General features: G+C 38.2%; 2 protein-coding genes across 2 annotated transcripts in view; one reads left to right on the plus strand and one right to left on the minus strand.

The window, feature by feature from the left end:
- Positions 1-10: 10 nt before the first annotated feature.
- LOC129741132 (uncharacterized) lies at positions 11-2,002 on the minus strand. The gene is made up of 3 exons (XM_055732836.1): positions 1,619-2,002; positions 1,494-1,560; positions 11-1,437 (listed from the first exon to the last, which is right to left on the minus strand). Exon 3 carries the CDS (start codon positions 1,181-1,183, stop codon positions 11-13), a length of 1,173 nt encoding a protein of 390 aa, XP_055588811.1. The 5' UTR covers positions 1,184-1,437; positions 1,494-1,560; positions 1,619-2,002.
- Positions 2,003-2,834: 832 nt separating this feature from the next.
- The window catches only part of LOC129749450 (nipped-B protein), a 37,276-nt gene continuing 23,160 nt past the window's right edge, over positions 2,835-16,950 (plus strand). The window contains 1 exon segment of the mRNA XM_055744425.1: positions 2,835-3,637. The gene's annotated coding sequence lies outside the window, so the exon portion shown is untranslated.

Genomic DNA, 16,950 nt, shown 5'->3' on the forward strand with positions numbered 1-16,950 from the left:
GGTCGTGCTCTCAAAAAGTGGAGAAAAACATCGGCCATTCCTCGGGATTCCCTGAGAACGCAGGCAAGTCCTTAGCGACAACGTGGCGAGCGGCGAGCTGATTGCGCGTCAGGTTACAAGTTAACCGGCTACTGGTTACGTCTTTTCGCCTGTTTTCGCCTTTCTTTGCTGGCGTAGAACGACCCTTAGGATTGAAGCTGGATTCGTTAGTTCCTCCCTTTTCGTCCTCACTAGAGTCATCGCTGCTGTCTGTCACCGTTTCCTCCTCGGAATCATCGCTGGAATCCATTTCTCCACCTTCTTCCTCTTCTTCGTCGTCGGAGCACTCTTCTTCTTCATCCGCACTAGGAGATTCCTCTTCTTCTTCTTGGCGCCTTCCACCAGTGGCGCCTAACCAGTTCTGCACCTTAGTATCAGCGTCCACTTCCTCTTCATCGGCGTCTTCTTCATCCTCCAGGTCGACCAACTCCTCCAGAATGCTGAAGTGTTTCTCCATCAGCTTCTTTTTCTCTTCTAGCAGCTTCTGTTCTGCTTCGAGTTTCTGCAATTGCAGCTCCAAGTGCGCTTTCGCCGACCTTCTCGATCCCGCTGACTTAACAGATGCTGCTTTGGGTGGTTTCGTGGTTCCCACGGGTTTCCTCGGCAAAGAATCTTCCATCTCTTTCATCGCTGATGAAGTCTTGTTCTTCTTCCCGTCGCTGGTTTTCTCCGGCCTCGACTTTTCGACCTTCTTCGCTGCAGCGGTGTTCCTGGCAACCTTCGTAGCACCCGTCTTCTTCTTCTTTTGCTTCGCCTGGCACTGTGCACAATTCCACTTTCTATTCTCCACACTTTGGTTCACTCCCACACAACTAAAATGGTTCCATCCATCACAATCATCGCACTGAACCATCTGGCTGTTATCGACCGACTTACAGGTTCCACAACTGTGACCGACATTAACGACCGTGTTCGCGGAGGAAGTATGGCTAGTATTGTTATTGGCTATAGGGTATTGTTTTTCGGAAGAGGTTTTCTTTTTGGTTTTTGTCGTGCCTGGTTTCGATTTGCCGTTCTCAGTGTTAGGGCCAAGAGCAACGGACTTGAGTTGAGGGGGGGTATCACTTTTCGCCTTAGGGGAACTACTCGCTAAGCTCTTACCTTTTTGGGCAGCAGTGGCTGCGGTGCTGGCTGAATCGGACATTTTCGTAAACGAATTTAAAATGTAAATTGTTACTTCCGGATCGTGGTAACAACGAAAGTTTGTTTTCGGATTCGTAACGTTCCCTTTTATTTGTCCGTTCGAAGCTCTACCGGGACACGTTTTAAATTCCTACGATTTGAATACAAATTAATTTTGGAATACACTAAGAACAATTTTCAAGCTTACGTTTAGTGAACTTCCTATCGCTTACTTCCGTCTCGATTCCAGCTATTTTCCGCTGCTAGTCCCTACACCTTTAATAAACCTAGGTTAGAGATTCAATTACCACTTTTCTCAATCAATTTCTCACCTCAATTCGATTTCGGTTCAATCTGGCGATTCCTAATTGAAAACGCTTCGTTGCGTGGTATTGTAGCCTAGATTAATTAACAATGCATTAGAACTATCACTTTTAATCACTTTTCATAGGCATACCTGTGCTCAACTTCCCTGCGCAGTTTCACTTCGCGCCTTCGTACTAAAGTTGCAAATGCCTAGATTGGGATAATTTTCAATTATTATTTGCGTTACGCAATTCAATTTGGTGTTTAGGCCTACCTTAGCACGTAAATTTAGGGTAAGTATTCAAACTCAACAATAACCACTGCGAACTTAGCTTTAATTTTCTTCTGATCACCAAACGATACTACTTGCATTGAAATTCCACAATCTTTGTTTTGTTTACAATCTATCTCGATTTATTTTTCCCGCCTATACTCCTGAACTCACTTCTCACCTACACATTCGAACGCATCTTCGAATTCTCCTGCTGTCATTGCGCGAGTGCGTTCAATGGCACTTTCGGTATCGAAAGTCAGTTCAGTGACACCGGTACTGTTGGGAATTGTGGTTCGGATAATGTAGGCTGGCGGCGAGTTCAACTGCCGTCCCCGGCGGTTTATATTCAGGTGGGGTCTGAAACATCTCCGCTAGATTTAGCCGATTGCGCGAACTCATTTTTTTATTTGAAAATTAAGCAACTTTTCAAGAATTTTGGTAAACTTTTGTTTTCCTGGATTCTTATAAGAAAATTCGTAGGGATTCTACACTCTAATTTTAATGTGGTCGTTTAGGGCTTAAAAATTAACCAATTTCCAATTTCTTCAAAAAAAATGTTAATACTGAATAGTTTGGAATAGTTTTATTTTTAAAATTTAATCATATACATTGGCGTACTTATCATGAAGTAGGTTTAAAACATTCGTGAAAATTCAATCAGTTTTGACAATCTTATTTTTTTCGACATTTAATTTTTAGTTGCACTTTATTAATGTTCGATACGAAAACCAATAAATATAAATCGAATATTTATAGTAAAATGTCTTTACTTTTCATCTGTTTACATGTATTAGAAAATAAAAATCCAATTTTAATTAAAATTTGATAACATTTTTTACTGTCATAAACACACCTTGCATCGGCCCACGCATGAGCTTTCAAATTGGAAAGTTGAAATCCGTCAAAAGCTTCCGCCAGATGCCACTCCCTCAAGCGAAAGCTCGCTCGATCCCTCGCACGGGTAACTTCATGCACCCACACTACCAACCCGAAGTCGTTCAACGACGTATCCGTACACGGAATCAGCACCCCGGGTGTGTGCGTGTCATCAGTCATCTTTTCGTTTCGGGTCGCGTTTCTCGCGTTCGCCATTTTTGTTAAACTCGCACACACCAGCAGCCGAACAAGAAAGAAGGACGTCGTTTTCGTCGACTGTGCTCGGGCTTTTCGAATATCTCGCGTGAAAAGTGGAATTTGTTGGCTAATTTCGAGTTTACCCGTTGTTTAACTCCGTCGAAAGTTGGTGCGAACCGTGGCCAGTTCCGGTGGGCACCGGAAGCATCTGAATTCGGGACCGGGTCTCGCGTTTCCGGTGTGTAAAATAATATTTGACTGAAACACTGGTTTCAGAAAAAGTCGGTCGGTGACGGTGGAAAAGAATGTGAGCAAAAGTTTCTTTTTCATTTTTGGCCCATTATTCGTCTTTTCGTCTGGCCGTTTTCAGTCGTCGACTGCTTGGATAGAGATTTTTTTCTCGAAATTTACACGTTCTACTTTCGCGTCAATTCAACCATTGGCCTGGTGTTTTCCTTGTCCCGAAATCCTTGGTGGAAAATATTGTTATTTGGACCCGAGGAATCAAGGAAAAGTCAACCCATTTCATCGGAAGCCCGTGTGGAAAAGCTAAAATGAGAAAAGCATAAGAAGATTGGTGAGGGAAGAAGAAACCCGTGCAGCAGTTCAGTGTGAAGAAGGAGGAAAAGTAGGAGAAAATGTGTGAAATGCCTACCAGTGGTGTTTATGTGTCGAAAAATTGGGCGCTTTTCCAGCTGAGAAAATTCGGACGCAGCGAAAATCCGCACTTTGCGACGACAGACAAATATGTCATAGAGTGAAAATTAAAAGATTTTTTTTTCTGCTGTCTAGGCAGACAAACAGACAAACTACAACAAAAAGGTTAGTATTGATTGGGCTCGTAATGGGGAATAACAAGTGCAACACCATAAGTGAAAAATGCAAAATAGCCTTGGTGCAGTCAAAAGGTGGGAAATTCAAAACCTTTCAAACCAAACAAAGGAATTTTCCTAAGAAGAAAAGTGAGGTGCGAAAGGGTCTCATTTGAATAAGCAGCTAAAAGGCTAGGCTGATAGTGGTTACAAATTTTTCTGCGAAGCACCATCCGAAGAGAAGGAGAAGAACCAGACGGTAACAGAAAACATCCGCCCGTTCCATGGTTCATTCATGTTCCATCATAAGCAACGATAGTTTTTGGGTGGTGGACGACTACCAAGCATAATCAGTTTCTATGCAATGACGAATCTGCTTTTGTTCCACGGGAGCAAGACTGGCAAATGCAATACGGGGAGAGGGAATTTGAAAAAAAAAAACGGTATCGATTTTCGAAAAAGACCCATCAAGACATACAATTTTACAAAATATTTCACGTTGTATTTTTTTGTTAAGTTTTAATATTGTCTATCAGAGGTCTGAAGAATCAAAATATGAATTTGTGAGCCTACTCAAAGTCCCTATAATAGAAAATGTGGTGTAGATTCATAGTTTGGTTGTTCAGGAGATTCCTGATCTGATAGATAAATTGAATACTTTACAGAATAAGAAACATAGGTAGATACATGTTTGAATATTTACCATAATATTCGTTAAAATGTGAGCACATATCAATTTCTTTTTTCAAACTGCAATAATTGATTGTTCACAATATAAAAAAGATTAACTACAAATTTCAATTTTAAAATTATTTTTGTATTTGCAAATTTTAAGGTAATTTTAGCGGCCCTCTGGTCGTATTCTAATTGCACCGTATGTGATATTTCTCTATTGAGTCATAGTGGAAAGTAGGGCTGTTATCAGGTTTACTTTCTTTGAGGTTCTGAAGATGATCTGATAATCTGAGCATCAAAGCTGAAGTTTATATGTATGTAAATTTTCGCAAAATACATTTTACAGGGAAAATGGGCAAACAAGCCACGCAGTGAAATTTAAGCAATTTATTTCAAGAAAGGTTGGGAGGCGAATTAAATTTTTTTAACTGCCTTATCGAATTACCAATTACAATTTCGTTGTACAATTACCCAACACTTCTCCTTGACGAAGTTAAAGGTCAAGATGACCTCTGATTGTACTAAACTTTCTCTTCCTCAAGGGTTGATTGAGATTGCAGGTCCTCTCCATTTGTTTGGTCAAATGGTGTTGGCGAAATGAGGAAAGTCTGTATTTTCGTAGCTATAAAAACATCCACAATGCTTAGAAAGAGCTTCAAAAATGTAACTAAAAAGCAAACTAAGCTGTATAATCGTCCTTGCATCTGCTCATAAGCTACCGCCAAAGAACTTTCCAAGACTGGGGTTGACCGCCGAAACGATGATTCGATGGTACGGATAAAAATACCTGAAGACAGTATGTATACAAATCGCCTTAAAAATTCATTTAATTCGTAGCTTACTAAAACGAACGACGTAATGTCCACGTGGACATGTCCTAAACCCCTACCATCCCACTATGGGGCTGTTCCATACAATGAGGCGGAAAAAAGTATGATTAGGTGTTTTGGACTATTTTGTTATTTTTGAAAATGCTGTATGAAAATTACTATTTTATTTAACTAACTTAAAATAAATTCTAACAAAATTTTTGTATAAATTACTTTTAAAGTACGATGCTTGGTGTTATTTTTGACCCTACTTTTCATTTCTTTTGAAAACCGGGTTTTGGACTAATTGATCATTAAATGATAAAAAACATCAAGACATTTCATGAAACTCAAGAGAAAAATGTGTGAAATGATTGATCAATCATGAGAAACATTTTTTATGATAAACCAACATCAACTTTGTTGAATTTATACTCATTAATGGGTAAAAATTACCCATTTGTATGATATTTTCAGCTTTATTTTACTATAACTCAAAAAACGTTGCTTTAAGGTGCCTGGAATTTCTTTCATTGTATTTTTAGGACTTTAAACAAAATCTTGATAGTCAAAAGAGTATGGGGAAATGCGGGGATTTTTTTTGGCAAGGCTTTAAAATTTTTGACTTTTGAAAAAAAAAAATTATTTACCCATTTTCATCATAGATCAATTTAGTGTGTAAAATTTTTGAATGGTTCAAATGATAGCTTTTAATAGAAGCTTTCATATGGTGTACTTTAAATTTAAGAAAAACATGTTTTCCATAGAAATATACTGCAGTTCTAACCAAGATTGTCCCATGTGGAAAAACGTGCAAACGAGAAAAACGCGATTGAAATATCAGCTATATTTCCAATTTTTTTCTCAAACTAAAAATTCACCGACAGTTTTTTCGTAGTGAACAGTTCAAATTGATCAGTTTACAATGTTTTCTGCCAAAAAAAACTACATTTCCTACAAAAAAGAACGCCACATTAGAGCCAAAAATGCTTCGTGTGACACTTTTGCGTAGAATCAGAACGCAAGCCGATGCTAGTTCTACGAAAAACTGTCACACGGTTACAATTTTTCTATTATTTTAAAAGCCTGCGTAGTTTATTTTTTTCCCAAAAACTCATGCTAAACCGTAATTTGAGAAATACGTTCCTCTTTGTTTATAAAAATGTATAGTTGAGTATGGTCCTATAAGTAGTGCCTACCGAAAAGTGTTTAGTGAAAATTTCCCTGAATAAAACACTCAAGGCTTCTCGCTCCTGCTCTGCCCTCTACTTTAGTGTTCTTTTCAGTGAATAACATTAAATTCAACAGTTTGAACTCATTTTAAGACAATTTTTGATAAAATTTGCATTTTTCATACAATTTTCTCTAGTGTGACATTCTTGCGTAGAACTATCAACATAGAAACAACCACCTTGATGAAAATTTCGTATAAGTTCAGAACAAAGTATATTTGTTTGTGTTTTTATTCGAAAGTTAACACTAAAAGAGACCGTTTCCAGCAAAAAAGTGAAAATGACCCAAAAGTCACATGGGACATTCTTGCTTAGAACGGCAGTATATGTGATTTAAATTTTTTTCTTCATCATATAAATTTTTCAAAGTCTGATGTCTGTGGTGCGTGGTGGTGTTAAATATTAAGTTATTAACTAGTATTAACTTAGAATGCAAGTGAACTGAGATATGGTGTTGGCCCGAGGGCTTTTTACAAACGCCCCACCAAGCATTCATTGGTCAGATCAGTAATGATTGTTTGACCGGTAATATACACTTTCCACTACATTACACGTCATTCAGTGGTTAATTGGTCAATATTACATTACACATTATATGTTTACTAAACATATGACACAACATAACATAACATACCGCAGCAACAAAGGTCAGCCCACACTCTAATTCTCCTCGACTCAGATTTGAAGGAAAATAATTCAAAATGCGCCAAAACTAGGAAAACTCAAATTTTGATTAGAGCGGTACAACTCAGAAATGAATTGTAGGGGTTTTCGCGAATTCTGAGTTGTTTTTGTTCAGGGTTGTTTAGGCTTGTTCATGGATCGACTGAATGAAAAAAAAAATCAAATATTTATGAAAATTCAAAGCGGTTTTGAATGGAATTTCTGATTTCAAAAATAAAAAGACGATTGTACGGTGTATTTAGAAGATGGATGCGTGCATTTTTATCCGGTTGGTTTTATTTTTTCATCACAAAAAAAGTTATTGCCACCGGGCCATCTGACCGCATCCAGCCGGGGGAACTTTGTGCTGTCCCACTTGGCACGCTCACCCGCCAGTACACTATGCCTAATTTGAGCTGATCTGAAAAGACAAGAAAAAAGAAAACACCATAGGTGAAAAAGATTTACACTTTAAAATTATGAGAAAATTATACTTACAGTTGTGAATGATGGCTTCCGTAGAGATTGCTGGAAGAAAAGATAAAATTGTTTAATTTTATTATTCATCCTTTCGACACCACTTAATTTCTAATAGAAAATGTAATTAAGTGTTGTACTCACCTTGATTATTTCGTCAACTGTTTCCGACCATTGCATCCAAAATCCAAACAATCAACAATGGTTTCTGGAACTCTCTGAGTTGTTTTCATCTATTTTGTTCGAAAACGTATGCGTCTTTGCTAAGTTCCAGGCTTTGAAAGTCAATAGATGAAAACAACTCAAAATTTTGATTGATTTTAACTCAGTTGTTTTCATCTTCATACATGGTGCGACCGCTGAACCGAAATTAATCAGTTTCTGAATAATCTAAATTTACCGTGCACAGTGGCTATTATTTGTCTGTTAGGCTGATGTCATGCTGAAGCAACTAGCAACGCAACACAACGCAACGTTCCAATAAGAAAGCGTTGCAACGCATTGGTATGTCATGCTGGCGCGACATGTTGCTTATACTGTATTTGTTTTCTCCACTCGTGGAGTGTTCCACCGTACCCGATAAAAACAAACACAAATCGTCGCCAGTGTATTGCTACCTCCCTCACTCACACGCTCTCTCGCAACACTGGCAAAATTATCGGTGGGCCACCGTCCGTAAGCATAACTCCGACAGGTCAAAACCAGTGCAACACCGTCCGAATAAACAAACAGTTTGACAGCACCTAGTGGTGCACCAGTGCAACACTAGTGCAACACTCGGCATAAACAAATACACTATTAGAAATTCCCTACAAATCATCACTTCTCTACATCTGATAATGCTTTGATTCGTCTCCTTTCTTTCGGGAGCCATCAAAAACTCATCAAATCACGACCCGGATTGCAAGAATGCCGAAATTTGAACCGACAAAATTCCTTGTTTTTTTTGCCGGAACTAAGAATTCATGAAAATTTTCTCGCCGATTAAGATATTTTTTAGTTTATTATCACAAGTTCGGACAGATCTTCGTACTATTGTGCTTAAAACCCGGAATCACTGCTTCAAATCGAGAAAAAACAATATTCCCATTGGATTTCCTACTAGTCGCGCTACAAAACACACTGGCATCAGATTGGTCGCGCTTTACAAAGCGACCAGTATGAAAGGTCTACGCTTTTTCCATGGAGATCAAATGAGAGCTGGTTTGTCGTGTGAACGTTGCGTTGCAGGTTGCGTTGCTAGTTGCTTCAGCATGACATCAGCCTTACATCACACAGTCCAGCATCACACATCGTAACAACAAAACTCAGCCCACAGTGGCTATTATTTGTCTGTTACATTACACAACACAGCATTACACATCGCAACAACAAAACTCAGCCCACAGTGGCTATTATTTGTCTGTTACATTACACAACACAGCGTTACATATCGTAGGTTACGCCTTCATGAACGCATCAGCTGGCTTGCCCTCAGTAGAGATGTGTCGCAAAAGTGCTGACCGCTTCTTACGATCTATCTGAAGAACTATTCATACTTTATCCGCAGATTGATCCGCGTCTCCCCCAAGAATGCATGCAAGAGATGTTGTCACCAGTTAATGCGATAGAAGTATTATTATTTTTTTATTTACATAGTATTCCGTCTCACGACATAACTTGACGAACATAATTCCTAAAACTCACTCGGTTCATAGCAACCGTTCTCCAATTTCTTGGGCACCCCACGTTCGCCAGATCACGCTCCACTTGGTCTAACCACCTCGCTCGTTGCGCCCCCGCTCGTCTTGTTCCTACCGGATTCGTGGCGAACACCTGTTTTGCAGGACAGTCGTCCGGCATTCTCGCAACATGTCCCGCCCAGCGTATCCGGCCAGCCTTAACCAACCTTCTGGATACTGGGTTCGCCGTAGAGTCGCGCGAGCTCGTGGTTCATCCTTCGCCTCCACACTCCGTTCTCCTGTACGCCGCCAAAGATGGTTCCTAACACTCGTCGCTCGAATGCTCCGAGTGTACGCAGGTCCTCCTCGAGCAATATCCATGTCTCGTGCCCGTAGAGAACAACCGGTCTAATGAGCGTCATATACAGGTTACACTTCGTGCGAGGGCTAAGTCTTCTCGACCGCAGTTGCTTGTGGAGTCCATAGTAGGCACGACTTCCGCTGATAATTCGCCTCCGGATCTCACGGCTGGTGTCATTGTCTGCGGTCACCAGTGAGCCGAGATAGACAAAGTCTTCGACTATCTCCAGCTCGTCGCCGTCGATCGTGACCTTGTTATTACTGGACAAGTGGGTTCGGTCGGCCTCGGATCCGCACGCCAGCATGTACTTCGTCTTGGACGTATTAATCATCAACCCAATCCTTCCTGCTTCGCGTTTCAGTTTGCGGTAGATCTTCTCCACCGCCGCAGATGATGATGATCTGCCGACTATGTCAATGTCATCGGCAAAGCAGATAAGTTGACTAGATCTGTTAAAAATCGTTCCCCGCATTTCGCCCACCGCTCGTCGAGTAACACCTTCTAGCGCCACGTTGAACATCATGCAGGATAGACCATCACCTTGTCGAAGCCCCCTGCGCAATTCGAATGAACTTGACAATTCACCCGAGATCCGCACACAGCACTGCGTTCCATCCATCGTCGCCTTGATCAGTCTGATCAGCTTCCCGGAAAAGCCGTTCTCGTCCATGATTTTCCATAGCTCGTTACGGTCGATCGTGTCGTATGCGGCTTTGAAGTCGATGAAAGATGGTGCGTAGGGACTTTGTTCCCGGCATTTTTGGAGGATTTGCCGTAAGCCGCGATAGAAGTATTAATCACACCTAATTCATCCAGGAAGTTTGTTAGCCACAAACCTTCCTTTACCGCATCGCAAAAAGGGCTCCAATCTCAGCTTCGGTCGATGATACACTGACCGTATGCTGACATTTCTTTAACCACGAAATTAGATTCTGAATCTCCAGGCATCATTTAATTGCACCTGTTGGAAGAGTTTCGCGACGAATAAATGTACCTGTTGGAAGAGCTTCTCAACGAATAAATGTAAATGAAGATCATCAAATGGCTAGATTCCATTGAAATAAAAAAAATAGATTCCGCTTTGTTCAAATGTGTGTTTCAGAAAAGGTATGGAAATAATTATAAAAATTTATGAAATCATTCAAAATAATGTGTTTTAAGGAGAACTGAAAAGCAGAAAAATTAACAAACAAAAAAGTACTGATGCATTTTAATTAAATAAAAACCTTTTCAATTGTTTGACTAATTAAAAGTAATTTTGAAATTTTTGTTTGTCAATTTTTAATCAAGAACAAAAAATGGCTATCTTGTAGAAGTTATATTCATAACGTCTTTCAATAAGTTTTTCAAAAGAAACGAATCGCTAAAGCTCGTTACTCCTTGATCGATAAATACTTTTTAGGGAGTACTTTAAATTCATAAAATTTAATTTAAATTCATTGTATTCAAAGATAAGAACTTTGGGATTATTTGATTAAATCAATCGTTTTCAAAGCTGAATATGTTTTGAAGAAGAACAATATGTTTTTTGAGAAATTTGAATTTAAATTTGAGCATTGGTTCGACAAGTATCGATCAAAACATTGGTTGAATGATCTGTCATTTTCCGATCGAAACCAATTTCTACCCGCAGTTGAACAAACCTCTTACTAATTTTGAAGATTTGACCGATTTGACATTTCACAGCGGAATATTTTTTCACTGTGGTGAGTTCACGTTCACGTTCGAGTTCGAGTTCACAAGAACTGTAAACCGGGCTTAAGATATAAAAAGAGTTATGACGATTTTAGCTTGGAGTGTCAAATTGACACTCCTAGTGCTGATTAGGGTAATGAAATTTAATGCGGATGAGGGTTAAAATGATTAAAAAAATTTTTTTCAAGTATAACACAACTGTGTTTCAAGTATACACAACTCATTTTTAACCAAAATTTTAAATTTCTTAATTTTGGTCTTTTTGGGTCACTCGCTGCACCCTTATAAAATGTTTGTTTTCAAGCAAATTTGAAGCAAACCAGCCGACCAACTATCAGAAATGATGAAAAATACCAATTTTTTAACAAACAAATCAAACGCAATAAAAAACGTTTGTATTACACAAAGTAAATACATGGCATGCTCGCTACCTGAAACAAAATTAGGGACAAAAATCGCTCAAATTTTTAGATTTCAAAATCGAAAATAGCTCGAGTTCGCAAGTATGCGCACGAGTTTTCTTTTGGACACGTTTAAGGAAGTTAGAAGCATTCGTGTTATATGTGAATTTTTTCCCGGCGGAGCCCGGAAGATAAACATCAACACGAATTTGTAAAAAACAATACAAGTTTGTTGAAAAAACATTGCACTATTTTGTTTAGCTTCTCTACTACATGTGTTTATTAAGAAATGAACGCAATTTCAACCACAATTCGTTGGTCATATTATAACTGAAGATTTGTAGAAGAAATTTTGTTAATAGTCACATTATTCTGCGTGTTACCCACAGAGCAGACATTTTTCAAGTTGACATGGTTGCTGATTTTCCTTCATCGTCACATTTCAAATCTCATTTGACTACTAGTCAAGCTTCAAGGGACTGGAAAAGCTTGACTATCGTCATGGATTTCTGTTCACGTGACGGATGTTATTTTTCAAACGACGGTCGTCAAGCTAGTTGACAGCGTCGGTTCAAAGCATTTTATGTATAATTCGAAAAATTTTGTGTATTTGGATTGCTTATTGAGCGATTTGCCAGTGTCAAAAACAAATAAAATCAGGGTTGCTAGCGAACCGGGAAAACCGGGAAAACCGGGAAAAACTTTGGAATTTCATCTTATCACCGGAAACCGGGGAAAAAACCGGGAATTTCGGCACATCACCGGGAAAATTGTCTTGTTAGTAATTTTTTCACGGAGTTTCAGGCAGTTTTCGGCAATCTTTTTTCGTTCAATAGTAACAAACAAAGTTTAAATAGTTTTCCTAACTCATTGCGGACCATATACGAGATTTCTTTTTTTTTGCTCTCAGCAAGTGTGCTACACTAACAAGTATATTTTAAATGATCTAAATTTAATGATTAAACTATAATCGACAAAGCTAAACACAAAACGTTTGTGACTTAATGATACTACACAGTTAGAAAAATCCTTGTAACATTACATGCAACTGCATGGGTAGAAGGGAATCGGTATTTACATGTATCAATACGGCTTAATTCATGTAAACTTCCCATCGCCTTCAATTGATTTGTTTACTGTAAACCTACATTTTCAGTCACTCTTTTGGTATGGTTGTTTATCCAATAAGAAAAGCATCGATATTTGTCGATAAGAGATTTTAATATCTTACACATACATTTTATTTGATCCTAACAAGAAAAATTGGTATCAATAAATTTTCGCGAACACTGGTTCTTTTGGTGCTATTCCCCCGCGACGGCAACGACGATTGACATGCTGGTAGGAAAATAAGTTGTCATGCACTTGAGGTAGCCGAGATTTCGTTGAATTCAAGTGGTATTTTTTCTGGAACAAATAAAATTGACCATTTGATATAATAACTACAATAATTAGAAGGGTATTAAGTTTTATTTCTCACTTACTTGCTTTCAAACTCAGACCTTTATTCGAACAGAAGCGAACAGCACACGAGCAGGTACAACAAAATACGATCGAACGTTGCGAACGCTAATGCCATATTCGTTTTCATCTGGTGGAAAGATGGTTGTGCACCCAACTGCTGTCAACTTCATATAAAAAAAACGCTTTGACAGCACTTGGTGCACTACCGGTGCACCACCAGAATGAAAACGAATATGGCATAAGATTTACATGAAATTGCAAGCTTATGATGAAGCTTGCCTTCGTTGGGAATCCAATAGGAACGAAAACAAAACAGAATTGGCAAACTGACGTTGACGCTGGATTTTGCATGCGGTGACATGTAAAGTTCATCTTAGTCTTTAAATGTTATACTCTTTTTCATATTTTTTCGTGGCGATGATGTGAAAACGTGCAATGTAAGATTACATTTTTCTTTCTGTGTATGTTTGTAGAAATGGGTCTAGTGGCTTTTTAAAACAGATGTACATATAGAGTGTCGAATTTCGGTGTTTCTAGGCGTAGATTTTTTCGCGGTCCTTAATATGTTACCTAAATCTTTTAATGTTTTCTAGTTAAAGACTACCAGCTTTAGTTTTCGTATTCTATAAACACGTCTCATTAAATTCATGCAGAAACCAAATATTTTGGCAGCGTTAGACTTTTTACAGCAGAGTAACATTTTTCTGAAATGAATTTGAAGCAATAACTTTTTTGCCATAAAAAGATATTTTTTGTAATGTTGTTGTTTTTGTTGTTCTGTTTTTCGTTCAAATTGGCCTGATTAGCGATGCCGATATCGCAAATGTTTTGATTTTTTTTTATTCTTCCAACGTTTAACTTTTGCTTAAAGTTTGCTGAGCTGGAATATATGTTTAATAGTAAAAATCGTGTCGAAATCTGAGGTCTCTAGTTCAGCCCTGTGTTATTCACAATTTTAAATATTTTCACGAATCTTAAGTTCAAATGACTAGGGCACTACTGAATTTATTGTTTTGTATGAAGAAAGTATTTTTTCTATAACCTGTCTTTGGATTTGTATAAAAATATAACTGCAGTAAGAAAATAACTAAATGTCCTTGCAATCTGATGATTTTATGTTTTGTAAGGCAAATTCCCATTCTAGTTGACAAGATGATTTAATATTATACTTCGATGTATTTTCTACTTATTTTTATATAAACTGTACATTTTTTTCTTCAACTCTGTAAAATTTTTAGATAAACTGGAATATTCATAGTGGCTCAAAAGAAACTCAAAACAGTGAAAATTTGACAAATTGTTCAAATTGTGGAGCAAATCAATGACTATTTCAATTACTTTGGATTTGACTAAAAATTTAAGATAACCTGTCAATTTGATGTAAAAAGACAACGGCCCTTATTCTGCGCCTCGAGTGACGTGACGATAGTAGAGTCACCCAAGTCACTCTATTCCAGCAGTCGGTTTAGGTGAGGAACGTCACTTCGGATGAACTTTGTGAGTTCTTACCCTATTCTCGTAGTCACCGTGGGTGAGAATCGTCGCATTCGGGTGACGATTTTAGGTGACAATTGTCGGTACCTTCTCAGGTGGCGACGAGAAAGAAATTCAATGAAAAATTTATGAAACAGGGAATAATTTGGCTCTTAAAGTTCAACAACATTAAAGTATGACCATTTTAAAAACAATTTTCACGAACAAATCTAGATTCGCTGAACTAATTCGGCAATCGATGAGGATTGTCGGTACTTTTTCAGATTGTGATGAAAAGGAACTGAACAGAAAATTTATGTACATGGGAATGAAAGGCTTTAAATAGTTAGTTAAATGATAAAGAATGATAGTTTTGAAAAGATAGAGCAAATATGTATGATTTTTTTTTTCATTAATTGATTTTTTTTTCAAAATGTGAAAACGTGAAAACACGAACAGTTTGAAAATAAAATATTAGAAATTAGTCCGTTTATTTTCACTATTATTTTCCTCGAAACCCTTCCCGACATATGTTACAAAAATTACTTTTGTTGTTCCACCTCAAATGGTCCGCAAATTCAATGTTTTCCGGCTTATTTCCGTTCTTGAGTCATGGCCTGTTCGTATCGGAAAGTTTGATTTGGTCGGTCGGTAGTTTGGGAATGTAGATGGAAGTGATGCCTTCTAAGATACATACAACACAGGCTTCGATCGGGTTTTATAAAAAATCGGCTGAAGGCTTTTTCGACGGAATACGACTTTCCTGTGGCGCAGCCTCGAAGATGGCGATGTCATGTCGTAAGTTCTTGTTCAGTTCTAAGATTGCGACCACTTTTCCAAATCTAAAAAATAACAATAAAATCAATTAGTAAAGAATCAGTACGCCACAATCAACTAACTGTTCGGATCGGCAATTTCCGGCATGCCACGGTGGTAACCTCGGTTGGGGAAAATATATAAACCGGCATTATTCGGAGCCGTCGGCATCTGATTTTGTTTTTTCGGCAATAACACCCATGCAGATCCGAACCCAGCTTTGATGAGCGAAATTTCTACTTACCTCGCACAAATCGTCCGTTTGTTATCCTCAAGCAGCTTGCTGTGACCGTACAATCCGATGATGGCCATTTTCGAACCGAAATTCCAACCCGTTACACTAAAAACGAATTCGGAAAATCCGAAGCGAGAGCAAATTCAAAACAGCACCAGCTAAATTCTACCATTTTGACAGGTGTGTTCATTTGGCCACTCACCTAGAATGAACCTCTGTCACTTTACCCATATCGACTCCGGGAATAAGGTGACAAATCTCACGGTGACTCCGAGGTGAGGTGACAATCATCACGTCACGCGCGGCGCAGAATAAGGGCCAACGTGCGTGAAAGACGTCGAAGTATTTGTCATGATTTCATACCGGTTAACAGATTAGAAAAAAAAATAAAAAAAAATGTTAGGCATTTTAACAATTATTTTATTCACCTTGATTTTATATTCAATAACGAGTATAATAAATACCAAGAAAATCATCTTTTTAACCGGGAATAAACCGGGGGAAAACCGGGAAAAACTTTGGAATTTCAAAACGAAAAATCGCTAGCAACCCTGTAAAATTCAGATTAAAAAAATACTACCAATTGCGGAATTAAAATATTGTAAAGGCATTTTTAAATAGATAATTATGAAAGGCAATTCTTTTTGCGCGTAGTTGATATTGTCCTTCTAGTCCCTAGCAAATTCTCATCGGTCGTGGCAGTTGATGTTACGTTCGAAAATATCACGGTCCCGAACTATCCTGGACTGATCTCCAAAAACGGAAACGATGATCGTTGTTTTCAGATTTTTTTTTTTCAGCCACGACCATAACGAAACTTGTGTTTTTCGGCGTCGTCTTAAGATGTTTTTCTTATCTAAACATTATTCCGTCATTATTCCGACGCTTCATTTGACTGAAGGTTGAGGCGAGATTGTTTGCTTGGTTACTCATTTGAAGGCGTCTGTTATAAATGCGACTGCTTTAACTCTTTCACAGTCACAGTTGTATGACTGATGACGGTGATTTTTTTACGCTCTGAGTTACGCAGCCTGTAATTGTACGTGTTTACACCAAATTTTGGAAGACAAAATTTATAATTTTGATACATCAATGTTTCGAGTTATGCCATTACGAACTCACTACACCGATGGTTTAAAATCGACAATACTAATATATAACAAATATCTAACAACCGAAAAACCTTAAAGAAATAGATTTTTTTTTAAATTTTAATTTCGAGGCTTTAGCCAAGATTTGGGGTAAAATACTCCTGTGTGCGTCGCCCAAAACATCTCCTCCAAAGCTACAGAAAAATCAAACTGTAGGCTTGGATGAGCTCACGCGTACTGATCGTAGCGTAGCTTCTCGAGCATTAGGAT

Source organism: Uranotaenia lowii, chromosome 2 (genome assembly GCF_029784155.1).
Source record: "Uranotaenia lowii strain MFRU-FL chromosome 2, ASM2978415v1, whole genome shotgun sequence".
NCBI classification, from domain to species: Eukaryota; Metazoa; Arthropoda; class Insecta; order Diptera; family Culicidae; genus Uranotaenia; species Uranotaenia lowii.